Source organism: Alligator mississippiensis, chromosome 1 (genome assembly GCF_030867095.1).
Source record: "Alligator mississippiensis isolate rAllMis1 chromosome 1, rAllMis1, whole genome shotgun sequence".
Taxonomy (NCBI): domain Eukaryota; kingdom Metazoa; phylum Chordata; order Crocodylia; family Alligatoridae; genus Alligator; species Alligator mississippiensis.
This window is the reverse complement of record NC_081824.1, coordinates 424918912-424939468: the sequence shown is the minus strand read 5'-3', so window position 1 is coordinate 424939468 and position 20557 is coordinate 424918912. Positions and strand designations below refer to the sequence as shown.

Here is a 20557-nt window from a genome sequence, read left to right as displayed (position 1 = left end):
GCTCCTGACTTGGCTTTGGTTTTCCCTGACCCTGATTTTGGATCTTCCCTGAAAATTGTGACCAGTTCTCTGGTTCCTTTGGCTCCTGGCTCAGCTTTGGTTTTGCCTGACTTTGCTTTTGGATCTACCCTGGAACTCAGCACGCAGCTCTCTGACTCTTGGCTTCTGACCTTGGCTTGTGCCCTGGACTATGTCTCTTGGATCTCCCTCTCAGCTCTGCTGGGCCTGGTCCTGCTTTCTCCTGGGGCCTGGTCCTGTTCAGGGTCTACCCACAAGCCTGGGCCCCTACATCCCAGCCAAACCCTTACATTGACCACCTGCAGTCCCAGTTGTAACCCTGATACTGACCCCTGTTGCAGAGCCATGTGTAGCAATCAGCCCTCTTTGGAACAGACCTCTGGTTGTAGTTAGACTCTTACATACAGCTTTGATTAAATTATGCCACTTGATATTGCCCACGTGACACCTTGTATGGCTCCATTACCCAATGGAGACATGTAAGAATTTCACGAAAAGTTTGTTTCGCTCCCACCAGTTTCAGTAAATGTCAGGAACATCAACCATCATCTGTTACATGTGCTTTTTCGATCTTTCTCCATCACCCTGTGAGCAATAGTATTGGCTGTAGGGAAGAAGGGTATTCATTTATTTCTTCCTGAGCAATTTTTTTTATCGGGTGTGTACACAGAGAAAGCTGAAGTGAAAACAGTGGTTCCTAGAGTCAAGACAAACAGAAAAATGGTGACAGGAAAATCTATCATAGACCTTTCCGAGAAAGACATACATGGCCTCATTCAGAGGATGATGAAGATAGCCGTAATAGAAAACAAGTCATGGCACAGAAACCCAAATCCAGCTCTATGTGAAGCCTGCTGAACCCATGCATAGCTACGCTTCAGTGACCACAGTTCACAGGATAACTGCCCAGCAAAGAACATGCCATGTAACCTCTCTGTTGGAATTCAGGATATGGAGTGTCAAATGAGCACTCAAAAAACAGGGGAAGGTCCTGCTATGATTCCTGGGATGAGTCAGAATGCAGTGACTCATGAGTTCTACAACAATAACTGTTGCTCTTAAGCACTGTAAAAGAGAAGTAAAACAGTTGAACTTATTCTAGTGGTTGATGCAAAGTCCATAGTTTAATTACCATGCTAAATCAGTGAGATATACCTTTGAGTGGTGATATCCCATGAAGGCTTTATTGTGGGTTTATGTAAAAATGTAACTAGCAAAAAGGCCAGCTCACAATACTGTAATTTTTTTTTGCATGTTCAAGAAAAACATTTTGTATAAATCCACAAATTAAATATTTCATTAGGACAATCCTGTTGCACAAGGTCATATCAGAGCAAGACCCTGAAGCCACATTCTGCTCATCACAGCACAATCCAAGCTAAACCCCTGCAGGAGGTGCTGTTATACTTCCTGTTCATTAGAGTAGGACTAATGATGGGTACTGTCACCAGGCAGATATCTAAAAGGCCTCAGAGGGAGACCGATAAATAAGAGTGGGAGGGCAACCCACCCATGCCTTATCCAATAACATAATGATTACAGCACTTGCCCAGGAAGTGTGAGACTTAGAAAATGACACTCCTCCTTGAGAAGGGATTTGAACCCCCACCTTTACCTCCCATAAACTGCCCTAACCAACAGGCCATGAGAACTCTCCCCTGCTTGCTGAAGATGATCCACTGGGCAGGCAAAGGGAAAGAGTTGTGGTACAAAAGGAAAGCAAGCAAGACGAAATGTGACTCATGAACCACCTACGGGGCAGCTGGCCTTAGAGATAGGGAGCCTCAGAGGTCTTTTGTTAGACACACTTTTACATAAGGCCACAATAAACCCTGCATGGGGTATAGTCAATCAAAGTTATATTTTAAGTTGTGAGCTTTATCCAGTGAGACTCGTTATATATTTTTCATTCACGCAACTGTCACACCATTCATTGTCTAAGTAAATTTAGTAAATTTTCATTGTTTAGCGAAGCATCCAAAGTCCATTTAGCTGTTCCTCCCCTAACATGGGCTGAATGACTTACATCTCTTTCCACTTCCAGTACAAACAGCTGCATCTACTAGCTGTTCCTTACATTTTATCCAATGGGAATCTTCAGTTCAAAATGCAGAAACAGCATTGGAAGCAGAAGCCAAAACCCGGAGTTTCCTGTCTGAGGCCAGGTCCTTCCTACGTGGTTCAAAGAGTCGCATTCCCTTTTGTTTGCTTTCCTTCTGCCCTGTGACTCTTTCCCCTTTGCCTGTCTGATGGGCCAGCAGCAGGGTACAGTTCTCATGGCCTGTTGGTGAAGGTATTTTATAGGAGGTAAAAGATGTATGTTCAGATTTCTTCTTGATGAGGAGTATCACTTTGTAAGCCAACACTCCCTGAGCAAGTGCCCTAATCATTATGTTATTGAACGAAAGCATGGATGGGCTGCCCTCCCACTCTGTTACTTAGCTGTCTCCCTCAGAGCTCTTTTAGATATTTCCTTCAGGGTGAGTTGAATCCCTACGTGGCATAGCCACATAATCCTCCACTGAAAGAACAGGAGAATTATATAATCCCTGAGATGAACTAAAATCTGTGCAGGCTGTCCATTGTCAAAATAAGAAAGCTATCTATGCATCTGTGCAGGACGGAATAGGATTGGCAGCTAGGGGTGCTTTAGACTGCCCATTGGGTGCTTTAGACTGCCCTTGGGAGAGCTTTTTATCTCCTTGGCTGAATTTGGATCACACTAGGTGGCAAGATGCATAATTTTAGGCTAATCCTAAAAAAAAATTGGAGGTGGATTTGTGTCTTTAAACTTAGCTTCCTAAGCATTGATTTTACCCACTTAAATTTTTTATGTATCTGGAGATGTACAGGCATAAACACCTTGAATGTACTTTGAATGGATTATTGTTTGGGGAGTATTAAACTGGGTGTCTGAATTGCTGTTAATTAATTGTTTGTTGTAGCCATAGAAACTGGGAACATTAAGGGACAAATACTGATTGGTTCTTCTGTATTAGTACTACTGTTGGTGTAGTACTCAGATAAAAGAAGTTATTTAAACTTGGATGTAAGTGAGCCTGATAATAAAGTTAATCCCACAGGGTGTATTAGATTAACATTCTTTTACACAATTTAAACCATTATGATTTGATTAAAGTTTTTTATTGTTCACTTCCTAATTATTCATCATGCTTTACATCATAGCCCTTCTTGGTAATATTTGAGCACAAAACAAGGTATTAATAAAGGTTTTGTTTTTCCTGTACCAGTAGATCTACTTCTAAATAACAAAAATACTTTTTTTTTCTTACAGTTTAAGATTTTAAACTAAAATCATTGAATTTGTCTGCAGATATGATGTTGTCATTGATGGAATAAAAGTGGTAACAGTTGCCATCAGGCTTCAACTAGTAGATGCTTTTTTTGGAGTTCATAAATTAATCTGTATAGATTAATCTGTTCTCTTGTGTTCATCTTGGCAGCTGGAGTGGTCAGAATTAGAGATATCATCAAAGAGAAAAATTAGATACTGTTCCAAACTTTCTTGCATACTTAGATGTGTTCAAATCCAGGATTTTTATTTTGTTTTATTGCTTTGGTAAAAGATGATTTCAGTAAGTAATGTCAGCAGAACAAAATCTACATCAAGAGCCTTCCTTTTCGTCACAGATTTTGTATGCTATATTGGAGGTAAACTTTGCCTTCACTTGAAGCTAGCTCATGTTTTGAATGTTACAGTGCTTTATTTTCTTGCAAACCTTCCACATGTGAAAAAATAAAAATAACTGTTCAAGTAATGTACTCGGTATTGGTAGGGGTTAGGATCATTTGTGCTTAAAGGATTCTTAAAGGTTATTGTTGCTTAGTATACACCATAAAGCATCCTACTAATTAGCTATAAAACAATACAACAGCAGATGCAAATAGTCACACAATAAAATAGGTGCCATTTCTCTTTTTCTAATCAACATTTAAATTACAATAATACTTTAAAAATAAGTTTAATTTGTGCTAGTTATTCCAGAGTGGGTTACAAAAAAGACAGTCACAGATCTGGATTGCTTACACTCTACACAGTTTAGTTGGGGGCTTCACCATTACAAATAATAACAATACAAGGAGAAAACGAACCAACAGGTACAAGTAAATTTAGAAGATCAAATAAGAGAAATTAGGTGGTTTTCACAGGTCATCATTTGCCTGTGCAAATATCACAAGCATCTAAATTGATTTGGAAACTCTGGTATACTATAGTAGAAGTAAAGCACTTGTTTTTTTCACTTACCTATAAGAAGACATAGGTCTAATCCTCAGTTGATACATCTGACCTTAAAAATATGTCTGATAACCTAAGCCTCCCCATTGTCACTGTATGTAAAATTTTCTGCCAGCCCTGGTTGGGGTCTTGTAACTGAGAGGATCTTGCTGTCAAGCATTTGATTCTACTGGGTTTGCTCTTTTCTTTTCCTCTATCAAAACATTTGCCAAGAAGTAGGTTCAATCCTCCTCATCAGTCATGTAGTATCTTCTTTTCATAGCAGGCAGCACCATATGGCTGGGCCAATTTGTTCTGTATGTTTTTCTGTAGCTCATATGTCCAAAGATACTGCATTTGAGGATGGTTGGCAGTTCACTCGGATCATATTTTGATATCTCTGTCATCTCATATTTTCTATAGTGCTTGTAGGCTGATGATTTCTGATTATTTCCTAGCACAATTTTTAATGAAACAACCTAGTTCTTGTATTTGAAAAGAGTGTGTCCCTTAAAACTGGAGATGGCTGCTAATGCTGCTACCTTGGGATATACCCAACAGATCCCTCACTCACGTAGTTGTGCACATGAGCTACCTTGCAGCACTAGTGCAGGGGCTCTCAACCATTATTCAGAGCCCAGGATCTCCCCCATAACTTAATTTAGTGGTACCCGTTATGGCTGTAGGCAGAGGGCCCCACCTTTTCCCTATACAGGAGACTGAAAACTTATATTCTGTCACCGTGTTCGGACATATCCTTAGGGTTCCAAGATAAAGTCCTGAACTCGAGTAAACTCAGCTCCCTCCCTTACACATTGCCTGTTCTCTGTTTTACAGTTATTCCCAGCACTTTTCATAGTACTGGATGTAGTTGAACCTGCTGTAGCTTTACACTCGCTTCTTATAAGTGTCATATAAATTTATTCCAAATGGAGTTGGGAATAGGGCCCTAACTGTAGGAAGAGTTAAAGTAGCAAACTTACCATCCAGCAGTGTAACTGGTGGGGGAGAGGCAAGTGGGTCACCAGCCCTTGGCACCAACTGTGAGGGGGTGCCAGAATCCCCATCTTGGGAGTCTGAGCCAGGGCAGGGGAAGTCCTGCACTGCCCAACAATAGGAGCCCTGACAGACACAGTCATGCACCCAGCAATATGTCTGGGGAGTGAGGGGGGATGAAATAGTTCTTTTTCATGCTTTTGGGAGTTTTTATCACAGCGGGTGCCACCAAACTGCATATGTGAAGGAAGGGGGGGAGCAAACAGGGCATCAGAAGAGCTCCCAGGCAGCCTGTGCTGCAGAGCTGCTGCTGCCTGAGGCAGTGCTGCTTCTGTAACAGCTGTCTTCAGTGTATTAGGTAGGTAAGACTTCCCTTTCCCTCACTACTACCTCTGGCTTACCGTGGTCGGCATACCCACCCCACCTGCCTCAGATACTGAATGAGCTCATTGCACTTCTGTTATTATCAGAGCAGCCTAGAGATTGCCCAACATCAACTAGAGAAAAATAAAAGAGGTAACATGGAATTCTTTCACTACTGAAAACACACGGACATTTTATTGCATGTATTGAGAATTCTAGTCGTGGTTTTTACTTTGCTTTAAAATCCTGGTGTGTAAAACCGTTGCTGCCTCTTGGCACCCCCTCATGTTAGCTAAGCTACAGCATTGTTTCCCTCTTGCCTCAGCTGCTTCCTGATCCAGCACTGCAAATCCCCAAAAACAGGTGTGATGGACAATTCCACCTGGCGGTGGCATCAGAGCATCGCTAGATGGATCTCATGGCTCCCCAGTTGAGAATAACTTAGGTTTAGCTTAGCAGTACCCAGTCTTTTCTGGTCGTGATCCTACTTATAGACAAATTATTCCACATATACATCTATACACATACTCATATCTATCCCTGTGCCTGCATTGAACATGGGGTGCAGCTTTACCATACCTCAGCTGCTCTCTAGTAACTGTCCCTGGACCTACACACCTACCCTGCCAGCTCTACTTTCCAGGGGGTAAGATGCATAATCAGTTACTACAGAGTAGCTTAGATGCAGTAAATCCCTACTCCCTTTTAACAGTGGGCTGTTCATGTCTATGCAGTAAATGAAAAGTACATGAGGACAACCCTCCTGTTTTATTCAGGGGTAAATTATTCTGTTTAGCTCTCACTGGCTGCATTTACACATGCACTTTACTGTAGAGTAGACTAATTAGCTGCAAAATAATGTCACATGTGTGCCAGTATTAGGTTGCAGTAAACTAATTAATGCTTCAGTAAGATAGTACTGTTAGGGATAGTACTCTTACACCAGGGTAATTTTCCTGTGATTAAACACATGTAGGCACTGACCCTGGGTGTAAATTGCTCCTGGTCAGTCCAGCTAGTTGGGGGCCAGACTTCTGCCTGCTACCTAGCCACATGGCTTTGCACTTTCAGCACCCTTGTGCCCCAACTAGTCCCTCCACTGCCTGATGCTGCCACCCAGAGCCCAGGGCTGAATCCCTGTGCCCCCTGCCAGCCCAAGCCTGCTTCACCCCACCTCAAATTGCTGCTGTCCCAGGCTCACATCTAGACACTGCATCCAGGAGTAGTTTACTCTGGCTCAAACTGCTCTAGAGTTTATTGCTTTGCATTAGTTGGATATGTAAATGCACCCATTGTGGGATAAAGTGAACCTAGGGACAATGATCACAGAGAATCTAACATAGTAAATTCTTAAGCCTACTCTTAATTGGGGTACAGGGGTAGTTATCACAGGTAACAGGGTAGGGCTTTACTGTAATGTAGCACTTATTGTGCACTTACTGCAGAATCAAAGGTGGACATAAGGACAGTTATCATAGAACAGCTAAGGCACAGGAATGCCAACTGTCTTGCAATCACAGCATGTGGGATAATTGTACATTCAGAAAAATTAGGGACTGCATGCAGTTACATCTTCACATATAACTGTCATGATCTCTATCTTAGTAACTACAGGTTTAGTTCTTTTTGCACTTTAAGCCTGGGTCTCAATTACACCACTCATGTAGGCATCTTGAACAGGGGTGAGCAAAATACAGCCTGCAGGCCATATCTGGCCTGCCAGGCCATTCTATCTGGCCCGCAGGGCCCCTGAAAAATTTAGAAAATTAATATTTATCTGCTCCTGGCTGCCTGTCAAAGATGACAGGAGCCAGGGGCAGCAGGACCCAGGATCCCAGCCCCGCTCCATCCCCAGCCATTTTCTTGCTTCTCTGCCTGCGTACTGCTCCAGCACCACATGGCTCCTGACGGCATGGCCGAACCACAGGAGCACAGGGCACGTGCCGATATCCCGGGGCCAGGAGCAGGGGGGTGGGTGGGGGTTTAGCGAGGGAGGGACAGAGTATGTGTATGTGTGCATGATCACAAGGTGAGTCCCACACACACACCCCACCATACGCATGCACCCACACCCTCCCTCTCACTCCCATACATGCAGATCCCCACACCCACATCCCCTCACACACGCCAGCCACCCTCCCCCCACACACAGTCTGCCACAAACCCCATGCTCACCCACACCCCAGATATCTACACACACACACATACGCTCCCTCACCCCACACCCTCCCCCACACCCGACATACCCACACATCCATAGCCCCCCACAAACCTATACCCACCCCATGACCCCACCCCCCACGATATACAAGAGTAACTTAATTTTAAGCTGTTGTTCAATCATCTCTATGTACACTATACAAACACATGTAAATCAGAACAAACATTTTTTTTAATGAAATTAATGTTGTAGATGTTAGCTTTTTAGAATATAATTTGGCATTTTTCTGGTTCTGGGATGGTAAAAACCCTTGCTTAAAGGAGTACTTCTGGAGGGGCAAAGGGAGGGACTTCTGGTGGCAAAGGTCAGGAGTTAGGGGGTGGGACTTCGAGTCACAAGATGGCAACCAGGGGCTGGGGCACCTGTCAAGGGGTGAGGCTACCCATGTGGCACTTGACGGCTTGCCAAAGCTCGGTAAGCGGGCCTCCAGCCAAAATAATTGCCTGTCCTGATCTAGAATGATATACAGGAGACCCTCACCATTCATGGGGGATCTGTTCCAGAGATCACCATGAATGGCGAAATCTGTGAATATGTCAGGAGCCTGGCGGCAGCAGCGCAAGCCCAGCAGCAACAAGTACAGAGCTCCCACAGACGCCACCTACTTTGTTGGCAATGGGGAAGGGAAGAGTGAAGAGGAGTGTGCTGGATGGGCCCACTGAAGACTAATCTTGAGAGAAAAACTTCCCTGGGAACAGGGTGGCAGATTGATTGATCTGCAAGCTCAGAGGAGCTCATGATCTACAATGAGCGTTAATTGGCACTGCGCTCCCTCAATTACCGTTGCAGCAAGTCAGTTAATTAACCAAAGCTATAAGGTGAGTGCATGAGAGCTGGTGAGAGTGAGCAGGGAGAGAGTGTACAGGGAGAGAGCCTGCACGGGGAGATAGTGTGGGTTCAAATATTCGCACTGTGAATATTTGAAACCACGAATGGCGAGTCCACGAATGGTGAGGGTTTCCTGTATGTCTTCAGTTATTCTTTTCTTTTAAAATAATTTGTTAAACTAAATTTGGTTCTGGTAAAAATTGCCTGAAAGAAGTTATCAAGAATGACATTTTGTTCTTAAAAGGTAGTTAGCGTTGTTAGTCTGAAGTTGGGCAGGAGACAAGGTAGAGTTAAAAAATGAAGTCAACCTGACTGTCAAAAAGTTAGTACATGTGTATGCACCCTTATAAACTAACTAAATCAGAGATGCTTAAGGATTCATAAGCAGTAGCTTCTCATGAAGCAAGCTGCTACTGAGGAAACTTATGCATATCTGATTTAGTCTATAAGGGTGAATACACATGTACTAACTTTTTGCCAGTCAAGTCGACTTAACTTTTTTTAACTCAACTGTCACAGTATACACGCGTATGTGAAGCAAAGTTGACTGAAATGCAGCACAAGATAATACACTTCTGAGGTATATTATCTTGAGTTGCATTAGTTAAGTCGACTCTAAGTATGAGGGCTCACAAGATGGCTGCCAACATGTCAAAGAGATGTACATGTGTATGCTCTGATGCGGCTTAACTTTAGTTGACTTAGTTAAGTCACCTTATTTTAAGTCAACTTAGGTGTGTATATACACCCTAAGGTGCAAAACTACCCTGCATTCTGCCATTTTATACTTAACCACACAGAAGATAAAAATCAAAGAATAGCAGTGCAAGTTTATTAATATTGTTCTCATCTAATGTCTCTCAGACATAACTTGGAGAGTCTGTCTATATAAGCAAAAGGATGGGTTGATTTTCATCATTGTTTGTTCTTCTATTTTGCCACTCTATCTGTTATGGTACCTCAGTTCTATTTGCCTACCATTGCTGGGCATTATAGCTCTTTGTGGAAGAAGCCTTTCTGTAGAAATAAAAGACTAATCTTGTTTCAAAAACTCTTCTAATTTAGTTGCTTTATGGGCATCCTCTCACAAAATGGGTAGTTTTGAGATGGAGAAAGGCATATTAAGGAAATTTTCACTGGTGAACTAAGAATGTCCAATTCCTTCATTGTACTTCTTGTAGTCAACTTTTAATTTAAGAGAATCACCTGTTTAGAAAAACCTCAGCTTTCACATAGCAAAAGCAGGTATCTCAATCTTATTTAAATATTCAGTTATATAAAACTATAAAATATTATTACTTCTGTGTTATTTTGTGAGACTCCTTTATTTACAGGACATGAATGAAACAATAGCACATCAACACAATTTCTTACTAAGTCACTGTTAACAGATCTGTTAGGGTATAAACAGAAGTTGCTAAATGAAGCAGATCAGCCATGGTAGGACATGTCCCACAACAGCTGATCTGCTTCATTGGGCAAAACACACTGTCTTTCATTGTCCTACATTGGGCAAGTGCCTAATTCTGTGGGACAATAGGCAACATATTCCCCACATGCCCTGGACAATCTCCAGGGCACATCTCCTTTGTAAGTGGAGAAAGCCAGGATTTCCCACTTACAGCTGGGAGGAGAGAGAAGAAGGCTGCAGTAGGGAAGCATAGAGTGGAGTGGGGCAGGGACGGGCATGGAGAGACAAGAGGTACCTTACCTTACAGTCTCCCCTGTACTCCTCCTGGCCACATGCCCCTTCCCCTACCAAATGAGTTGTTCTGGGCCAGAGCAGGCAATGGCTCAGCTCCAGCTTCAGCCTCAAGTCTGGGTCCAAAGCCAAAACTGAGCCACCACCTGCTCCAGGCTGATACTCAAATCTAAGATATGGCTTCCCACCCCCCCATGCAGAATGGAGGAGAAATGTTGGCTTGGATTCAAGTAAATATGTTATTTTAGGTAACAGTAATAAAGTACAGATTGGAAATTCATTTTGGGATTTGGGTTTTTTTTGTGTAGGTCTGAGGAGAGGAGTCAGCTTATGAAGGATATAATTTTTTATTAAAAAATGTAATTTTAAATGTTACGGGTAAAGTTTTCCTCTCTGATCTATACTTCTTATCTCTAATGCTTATTCATGTCAATGTGAGCTTCAGAATTGAACGAATAGAGGATATGCAATTGAGAACAGAATGTCAAATAAGAAATAAGAATGTTTAATACAGTGATCAAAAGTATTGGGACTATGTGTATTGAGGACTCTATTCCTCTAAAATTATCTGACGGTTTTCAAAGTGCAGAGTGCTATAGGCTTTTTCAGATGAATCAAACCCTTCTTTATTCATATTTTTTGTGGCTATAGCTCTTGGCTCCATTTTTACCTTACCTATTCATACAAAAGTTGGAAGACATTTCTTTAAGTGTATTAAGCCTGGAGACTCAAGCAGAGCAAACAGTTGATGTGAAAGAATTTCTCTGCCATTTCTGAATTGGGTGGACAAAAAAAAAGGAACCCTGAGGCTGAAAATTATTTTTTCTTATGTTTCCAATATATTCATCTCTAGGACACATAAACTGACATAGAATCCACTGCTCAATGGCAGTTTCATTTCATTACATATTTTTTAACCTTGTTTTTTGCCAATGTTGAGTCCTGGGTATGCAATTGAGAACTGTCTGTCTTTAACATAAAACAATCTGACTTTATTTTATGTAACTTCTTTCATAAAACTGTTCTCAAAATACCTCATAGAATTAAACGTGAAATAATTTAAAGAATTAAATCTACATGTAAATTAGACATAAAAATGGTTAGATAGAATTAAATAGTTAAGAATACCTTAGGGTGAGAATTGAGATAAGAAACAAGGAAACAAACTGTTTTTAGAAGACATGTGGAAAGATACCAAGCAATTGAAGTGAGTTAAAAGGAGCATTAATGGCAAAACCTTTATACTTTTGAGATTGTGTGCCAGGACAGAGACAGCCTGGTACTAAATAAATGCAGGGAACAGTAAATGGAATGAAGGTCGATAAGACTGAGACACATTTCTTTTTTTCTTAAGACTTCCAATATCTTTAGCATGATATTAAGAGCACTCCTTGATTTAGCACAACAGCATCTTCCTGACAGTCCTTTTTTATGCTCTTCATATGGTCATTAGAAGATTCAGCCTTTATAATTTTTAAGTCTGACAATCTACAAAAAGGCTTTTAGGATCAGATTCAATAAAAGATCTTTGTTACCCAAGTCCAAAGTTGTAATCTTGAAAACCCCCACTCAACTAACCCTGAAGTTGCTTCTTTTGTACTACAGTTTTTGTTCTTACAATTCCTTAGGCTCTGAAAATTCTGGCTATGCACATGCAAAGCAGCACCTCAGCTGTGATAACTCATGCCCTACATCCAGGACTGTTTGTGTCATTTATGTTGAATGAAATATAGTGTCTTGGGAGCAGGGACCAGATCTTTGGACATTTTTCACCCTAAATGAACACCCTAACAACTAGACTACAAAGACATTCTCTCCCTTTCAGTCTCTCTCTCTAGCACCATACATTTTGAATTCTTGTTCTGCCTTATGGCATTCCTTCAACACAAGGTAATTTGCCCCCACCCAGAATAGCTCAGTCTTATTATGGCACTTCCCTGGGAGATGGGAGATGTGGATTTGAATCTTCTCAGGCCAAGGAGGGAATTGAACATGGGTCTCCTAATTTCTGACAAATTTTGAAGAAGAGTGAGCCTGGCTCAGTTCTTTGAAAGAATGGGCATGTCCATCTGCATTCAGGAAAGGGTTCAGGGTTCTGCATCTCAAAAGGATGGAGTCTCATCCTTAGAGTCCTGAATAAGGCATCTAGAAAGATAGGATTTAAAATTCACCCCAGATTTCAGCATTTCCGTATTGGCTAACTCCAGGCAGTACTGTGCTGACTTTAGCTCACTTTACTAGATCTGGTTTTGAGGTACTCAAGCCTCCTGAACTACATGAGGGCTAGGGACAGACATTACACATAAACCAGTTTAAGTGATCAGAAACTGGTTTAAACCTGTAACAGAACAGATGTTCAGTGCACATAAACCAGTTTGAAAATGGCTAAAACCAGTTTAAGATAAAACTGGTTGAATGTAGTATCAGACCTAAACAATTTGGGTTAAACTGGTTTAGGCAATGTCTGTCCCAGACCTCTTCCTGGTTTAAGTTAAACCAGACTCCCTCAGCATTCTGGCATGCTCTCTGGGCTGGGCTCTCTGCTCCACAGCAGACCTGGCCCCTCCCCTCTGCTCCCTGGCTGGAGCTCTGGCAGAGACCGCAGATATCTGCCTGGCTTCCCCTGCTCCCCTCCTCCCCTTACTACTCCCTGCTAAGCAGGGATTACTTTGCCTTACACAGACACATGTCAGCATAAGCTAGCATACCACATGCTGGCTATAGTCCATGCTGTGGGAGGCCGGACAAAGGCAGACAGGACTGTGTCCGCTCATGGCTTTTTGGAGCTAATCAACAGGTAGCTGGTAATGTCCATCCATTCCTTCCTTGGAAAAAGTTGTTTAAAAAGAGCTTGAACTAATGGAGAGAAGCTTTTGTTTTGTTTTCTTAATGGGTTGATAAACACTGAGTTAGGGGTGATAAACACTGTGTTATCAACTGCCTGCTGGGCTGCTCAGGACAGGGGGAACCCCTTCCTAATCAGTGTGTCCTGCCAGAGCCTGGCCACGCCCATCCCAGCTCAGCACTATGGAAGGGAGGGGAGGGCTGATGTAGCCTGAGCCACTGCATGTGCCTGCATTTCTGGGATCTCTGTGCAAGTACATACCAGTTTAGCCTATCTAGGTTAGACAAACCTGCAAAAACTGAATCAATTTAGGCTCAGGCTTTTTTAATGTCTGTCCCTAGTGGGAGCCGAAGTATCCAACATAGGATTCTAGATTCTGTTTTTCTGGGCCAGGGGTCTGCAAGATAGGTATTGCAGTGCCTAACTGGTAGGTTCCTAAGTTCATTGTTAGAGCTGGCCCTAAAAACCTACATTACTGTACTGTGGATCCTCCACTGGTAAGTGACGTAGAATTATTTCAAAAGGAATAGGTAAACTTTTGTGCAATATGAAGCCATAACACAGAACTTGGAAGATGTGAATTATGATTCTGTTCTCTTGAAGATGAGTTGCTGCCTCAGGATTCTTTACATTTTTTAATTCCTACACATTAAAGCATATAATTTACAGTATCTCCTAAAATATTTTATGTTCTTTCCTGTGTTGGTTCCTTACTTTTCTGTTAAGTAAGCAAAAATTGCCCAACGTTCAAACTTTTCTTAGAAAATTACTGGGTACAGTTATCTGAAAATGGATCTTCCTTGTCCTAGCTTACAGTCAGGAAACACACAAGGTGTTAGTATTGTTTCTTCTTTTTTTTAAGTAGTGGTTTTCCCATGGTGACTATTTGTAGATGTAGATGCAAGAACCAGAAGTATGGGAATAATAAGTACATACTATGTTGAAACATAGAATGCCCTGAAGAAAGAATCACTAAATAAGATAATCTTTTTCAAAAGGTAATGGATTGTTAGCTGAAAAACAAAATATTTGTTGTTGTTCTCCTGTATTCATGAGCCAGCTAATAAGATTGCTGGCTTGAGAACAATCGGATGATAGGGAGCATTTTAACTAAGACAATTTGCTAAGTACTTGAGGCTATTAATATTGTCCTAGGTGACAAGTTCTTCATCTGCTAGTATAGTTAATCTTTTATGATGATTGATGATAATGGTTACAGTGACCTAATAGGGCCTTCAATAAAAAATAGCATTAATTCTGCTTCTTGGATCTGATTATCATTGTATGAACTGGAGGAAATATCCACAAAAATGTAATTCAACACAAATATATTTTCGAATAGGTTTTCGAATTACAGGATCAGAATTTTCCTCAAAACAGTGTTGTCCTCACTTGTTTTCTTTTTTACTTCTTTATGCTCCCTATCCTAAAGGCTTCTGTCACTTAATCAGGTGATGTTATTGTGTTTATTTTAATCTTTTTAATATAAAACTAGTGTTTAAAATGAGCCCACCTGAAATTAGAGCTCTGTTATGTGAGATGCTATATATATATATATATATATATATATATATATATATATATATAAAGAGAAAGAAACAGTTTCTGTCCCTATGACCTTTCAGTCTAAATCAGTGATTCTCAACTAGGGTGCCTTGGGAAACCCAGAGATTTCAAAGAGGAATCCATAGTGTCAAAAACATGCTGACCTGTTGTGGTCTTTCTGAGGTCTTTGCAACAGGAGAAGTGCTCTATTTATTTTTTCTGTACTCAAAAAACAAATAAAACTAAGAGCTGACATTTTCCAAGGGGTGCCCAAAGTCCTTCTTGGGATGCCTTGAGTCTAAAAAGCTCTAAATAGATTAAACACACCATTAGAGAGTCATAGATTTCATAGACTTATAGACATTAGGGGCTAGAAGGGACCTCATGAGATCATCGGGTCCACCCTGCCCACCGTAAGCGAGAAGTTAGCTGGGATCAAGTGACCCCAGCAAGAAATAAATCCAGCTGTTTTTTGAAGGAGACCAGAGTGCTTGTACCACATCTGGGGGGAGTTTGTTCCAGACCCTGGGCGCACATACTGTAAAGAACTTTTTTCTTATATCCAGACTAAATTGGCCTTCCTGGAGTTTATGGCCTTAGATCTTGTTATCCCTTGGGGAGCTCTGGTGAACAAATGTTCTCCCAGGTCCTGATGTACCCCTCTTACGAAATTGTAGGCTGCCACCAAGTTCCCCCTGAGCCTTCTCTTCTCCAGACTGAAGAGTCCCAAGTCCCCCAGCCTCTCCTCATATGGCCTTCTCTCCAGGCCTTGGATCATATGGGTGATTCTCCTCTGGACTCTCTCAAGCTTCTCCACATCCTTCCTGAAGTGGAGAGCCTGATATTGGACACAGTACTCCAGCTGTGGATTCACCAGGGCTGAGTAAAGCAGGAAGATGACTTCCCTGGTTTTGCTTGAGATACACCAGTGGATGCACGTCAGAGTTTGGTTAGCTTTGCCCGCCACTGCATCACATTGGTGGCTCATTCATCTTGTGATCAACCCCCAAGTCCCTTTCAGTCATGATCCTAGTGAGCGTAGCACTGCCGAGTCTGAGTATGCTGAGGGTTCTTCCTACCGAGCTGCAGCACCTTGCACTTCTCTGCATTGAAGGCCATCTGGTTTTGGTCGGCCCACCTTGAGAGTGTGTCCAAGTCAGCCTGTATTCCCAGCCTGTCCCAGGTGTGATGGCCCTCCCACATAATTGGGTATCATCTGCAAATTTGGACAGTTCACATCTGACTTCCGAACCTAGATCGTTGATGAAAATGTTAAAGAGTTCTGGCCCAAGTACCAAGCCCTGAGGGACTCCACTGGTCACCCTGCGTCATGTTGATTTGCTCCCTTCAACTAGTACTCTTTGGGTTTGCCCCCATAGCCAGGTGCCTAGCCATCAGACCTCATGATGATCCTTGACTGGAGAAGTGATGACAATGATGAATACTTGTTACCATTTTACAAATGATAAATAAGGTACAAAGGGATTAAATGCCAGAGCTAAAGAAGACTTAAATCAGAATTCTTCATTAGGCAACTATACATGGGCTAAGTACAGACAGCCAAAAAGCCTGAGGCTGAATCAATTCAGTCTTCACAGGTTAGTCTAAGCTGCGTAGAGTGAACCGATAAGCAAGTGAACAGACATTCACTTTAGATTCCGGAAATGCAGCCACCTGCCTGCAGTGGCTTAGGCCAGAAGCCAGGGGCAACTAGAGCATGCCTCCCTGCTTGGCTGCAGTGACAGCTGGGGCCAAAGCTAGCCCACCCACCCTGTGAAGGTGGTGTTGTGGTGCAGGTGCAAAGCATCCTTGGAAGCAGGGGGACTGTGAGTTAACTTGAATCTGGAGGGGATATGGGATAGAAGTTCAATAAATCAATTTAACCTAAATCAGTGATGTCTGATACTGCATCCATCCAGGTTTATCTTAAATTGGTTTTGGCCATTTTGAAAGCAGTTAATGTGAGTTGAACTTCTGTTGTGTTGCAGATTTGAAATGGTTTCTGATCACTATACCCGTTTATGTGTCATTTCTGTCCCTAGCCATAGGCATTGTATGTCTTAAATATAAGAACCTTGCCCCAGAGGGTAATTCAGTTGGACCAGGTAATGTGCTTAGGAGCCCTATACCATAAGTGCAAAGACTGTGGAGTGTCAAGAAGTAATGCAAGTTTAGGCAATTAAGCATGCTGCAGAGAGATTGGAGAGCTAGAGGCACCTGTAAAAGGTGACTAAGGGTGCAGACAGAACTGCAGCTCCCGCTATAACTCAGAACAATTTTTGCAAAGTGTTCTGAGTTAGTTACCCCAGACCAAACAGAAAGAAGTTCACTGTTGATTCTGGAGGTTTGGTGGGGGGGAATCTAGCTGCAGGCTGGGAGCCTACAACCAGGTTCCCAAAGCAATGGTCAGTCTCTGCTATTCACTGTTTTCAGAATGGGAGAGGTGAAAGGCAGTGGAGGGAATTCATTCTTGGGGTTCCCCAGCTGGTGCTGAAGGGTGGGGTAGATGATTTGGAACCCGCCCCATTTGGGGAGGGGGATCCAACATGCCCACCCCACCCTCCAGGGGGGAGCTGAAAACTCCCAGACTGAACTCCATCTGCTCCCTTTCCTCCCCTCCCATTTTTAAAACATCGACTATCTTGGAGGTTCTTAGACACTAGATGCAAAAGATGCTACATTTTGAAACGTCTTTATCTGATACCTCATGCAATGAAAGGTCAGATTTTTACCCGATCAGCCATTTCTGAAGCTGTCTGAAGTTGTGCATTTGTGTTTGGTCACAACTATCAACTGCTTTCTGATGCAAATCAGGTGAACATTGTCACTTCTGTCTGCACCCTCTGAGAACCCAGAGACCCCCATAGAGGTAGCCAGAAGGAAACACTAAAACACAGGGGTATATCTAAGCTCCAGCTTCAGGAGCTGAAATCCCCTGATTCAAACTATTAGGTATCTCCATTTGTTACCAATTCATAAAGCCTCATCTCACTTCTGAGTATAGCCACCTAACTGAAAGAGGAGCAGCTGGTGAGGGGTCCACCTTTTATACAATAGCTTTGTTAGAGCACTTGCCCAGGTAATAAGAAAGTTGTATCTTCTCTCCATCATGATGAGATTTGAACCCATATATCCCACTTGAGAGGAGAGCACCTTAACTATTAGGCTATAGAAAAGGCTAGGTGAGGACACTCTCTGTCCTTCCCATGGAAGCCAGGCCCCTGGCCAGAGATTCATTGGACTGGCAGGCAAACAAGCAAGAGTATGCCTGCTTCTGTAGCCTAGTGGCATACTGGTCCCTGTTATCAGATCAGAGTATGTGTTCAATATTAAAACAATAGAAATAGTCCTGGCAGCAAAGAATGTAACTCAGGACTACTTCGTACCAAGGGAATGCTGGATTTGAAGCCAAATGGGTTTGAAAAGCTTGCGATAATTCAGAGTTTTCATTTCCAAATGTTTCCAGCACCATTTAACAAGGTGATCCAGTAATAATTTTCCTTATCAATTTAACTCAGTAATATTGATACTTCACTTTGAGTTGGTTTTCACCGTCTATAATCCATTATCCTACCTGGGCTAGATGGCCATTGAGTACTGAGTTATAAGTTTATAGGAGAAAAAGTTAATTGTCCTTAAAAGGAACAATCTCCCTCTCTCTTTCTCTCTCTCCTTTTCCTAGACAAATTGCATATTTTAAAATCTGTTGTGAATCATATACACTGCACTTCCCAGTGCTTAATTGAGACCAACCCTTAAAGCATGTAGATAGCTCATATATGGTCTGTATTGCTCATATATGAATCATATAGGGGTCTGAGGACACTGACAGAAATAAATTAATAATAGTCTATAAGAAAACAACATTAATCTTAGTTATAATAAAAACCAAAACTGAGTGGAACAAACATTCACTTCTTGAGAGAACAAATGGACTTACAAATTGCAACTAAAATTAAAATGTATCTTATGGATCTTTATAGCTTGAATATTTACAGTGATCTTTATGAAAACCCACTTTTCCATACATATCATAAATGTAAACAGATGTGCTGCATGCAGCAGAGTTTTTTCCTGAATGAGACTGAGCAACTCTATCTAGCCTTTATGGTACTACAAAATCACATCAAGAATTAAATAGACTGGGGGCGCATCTACACAAGATGTTGACTCTGCAATAGCCTAATAATACTGTGTAGTAGTGTTTCACAGCATGGACAGTACTAATACACTACTGCATAGTATTATTAGGCTACTGCGCAGTAGCATCACTTAAAAGACATTCACCAGCACTACTGCACAGGATTTCCAGATACTCTGTATTTATTTAGTACTTGCTAATACAAGTACTAAATAAATGCATAGTACCCACTGCGCAGTAGCGTCTTGTGTAGACATGCCCTGGATGTTGCAAATGTACTTCCATTATTTTATGTCTGTCAGGGAAGATTGAAGTCAATAAGATATTCTTTCTTATGAAGAAGGTTTTTCATCATAGTTATCTCTTCATAGAAAAGGAAACTCAAAATACTTGAAGGGTCTTAAATGTACATTCTGTTGAATAGCAGTGAACCACTGATGGCAATGTTTTTGCATTGCAAACTCCGTTTCCTGGCAAAGGTAGGATAAATATGTAAAGTTAAATATAGCAACTGCAGTATGGATAGAAGGAAAAACTGAGCAAATTTCAGAGTTCCTGAAGAGTTTGCTGTTGTCTGTATGAGCAACGGTCATATTCAAGCATAATAAACTTCAGTCATTTTTCTTTAAAAGTAAAAATACTGAAAGATGCTGTTTTATTGTTCGTTTATATGCATTCAATTACTTCTTTTTTGAGTGTGAAGTAAACTGTTTCCCCTTGCTAAAGTTGGTTGGGAAAGGGAAATGGTATGAATGAAAAAGCAATGGAAACATAGTAGTAGTAGTAACAAAATGCCTACTAATTTGGCTCGTATTTTTCATTTTAGGAAAAGCCGCTGACCAAATCTCTGCAACGAGGAGAAGATCCCCAGTTTGATCAAGTAAGTAATGTTTTGAATAATTTTATTCCTTGTGCTTGCTGTTTCTTAGAACCAAAATTGACCATTATGTCTTCATAATATTATAATGCTATGTCATTTGGGGAATCAAAGCCCTTCATTTAACTTGAGGTAATAGACCTGAGAATTCTTTATCTATGTATCAGTTTGCCTGAGGAGTTAGGAAGCACTTTGTTTTTTCCAAAATCATCAGAACCTCTTTTTTTAAGTACATTGGATAGCCATATATTATTTCCTCTGAATTATTTTGTACTCTGAGAAACAAACTTTATGTCTTTTGGGAATATACCAGATTGAGAGTTCTGTTTCAATATTAGAACATGGATATGAGAGTTATTTCCCAGTGGTAGTCCCCAATTCCTATTTTATCAGCGCAAATGAGGACATTGCTCTAAAATTAAACATTTAACAATCCCTGGACATGTCTACATGAGACACTTTATTACTCAGCAGACTGAGTTGCTGCACAGTAAAGCATCACCATCTACATGTATGTGGCAGTTAGGGCGCAGTAGACTAATTTGCTGTGCTACCAAATAGTCCCAACAGATATAAGTGGTATCTGGCAGTGTAGTAAATTACTGTGCTTACCTTAAATGTACATGTAGACAGTGATGTTGGGATTAGTTTACTCCAGCTCAAATTGATCCTGACTATATTCAATTGCATTAATTACACATGTAGACATGTCCCCAGTCTCTGTAGTTAATTATGTTACACTTTTTCATCACTGAGGTTATAATCATACAAAACTTATGTGCAT

The 20557-nt window shown here is 41.4% G+C and overlaps 1 protein-coding gene across 8 annotated transcripts in view; it reads left to right on the top strand.

Annotated features, from left to right (window-relative positions):
- Positions 1-20557, top strand: part of FRY (FRY microtubule binding protein) — a 468020-nt gene that overhangs the window by 212774 nt on the left and 234689 nt on the right. For all 8 annotated transcript variants that reach the window (XM_059717956.1, XM_019498273.2, XM_019498271.2 and 5 more), the window contains one exon: positions 19723-19776. In XM_059717956.1, coding sequence (XP_059573939.1) covers positions 19723-19776 — 54 coding nt within the window. The remainder of the gene's footprint in view (positions 1-19722; positions 19777-20557) is intronic.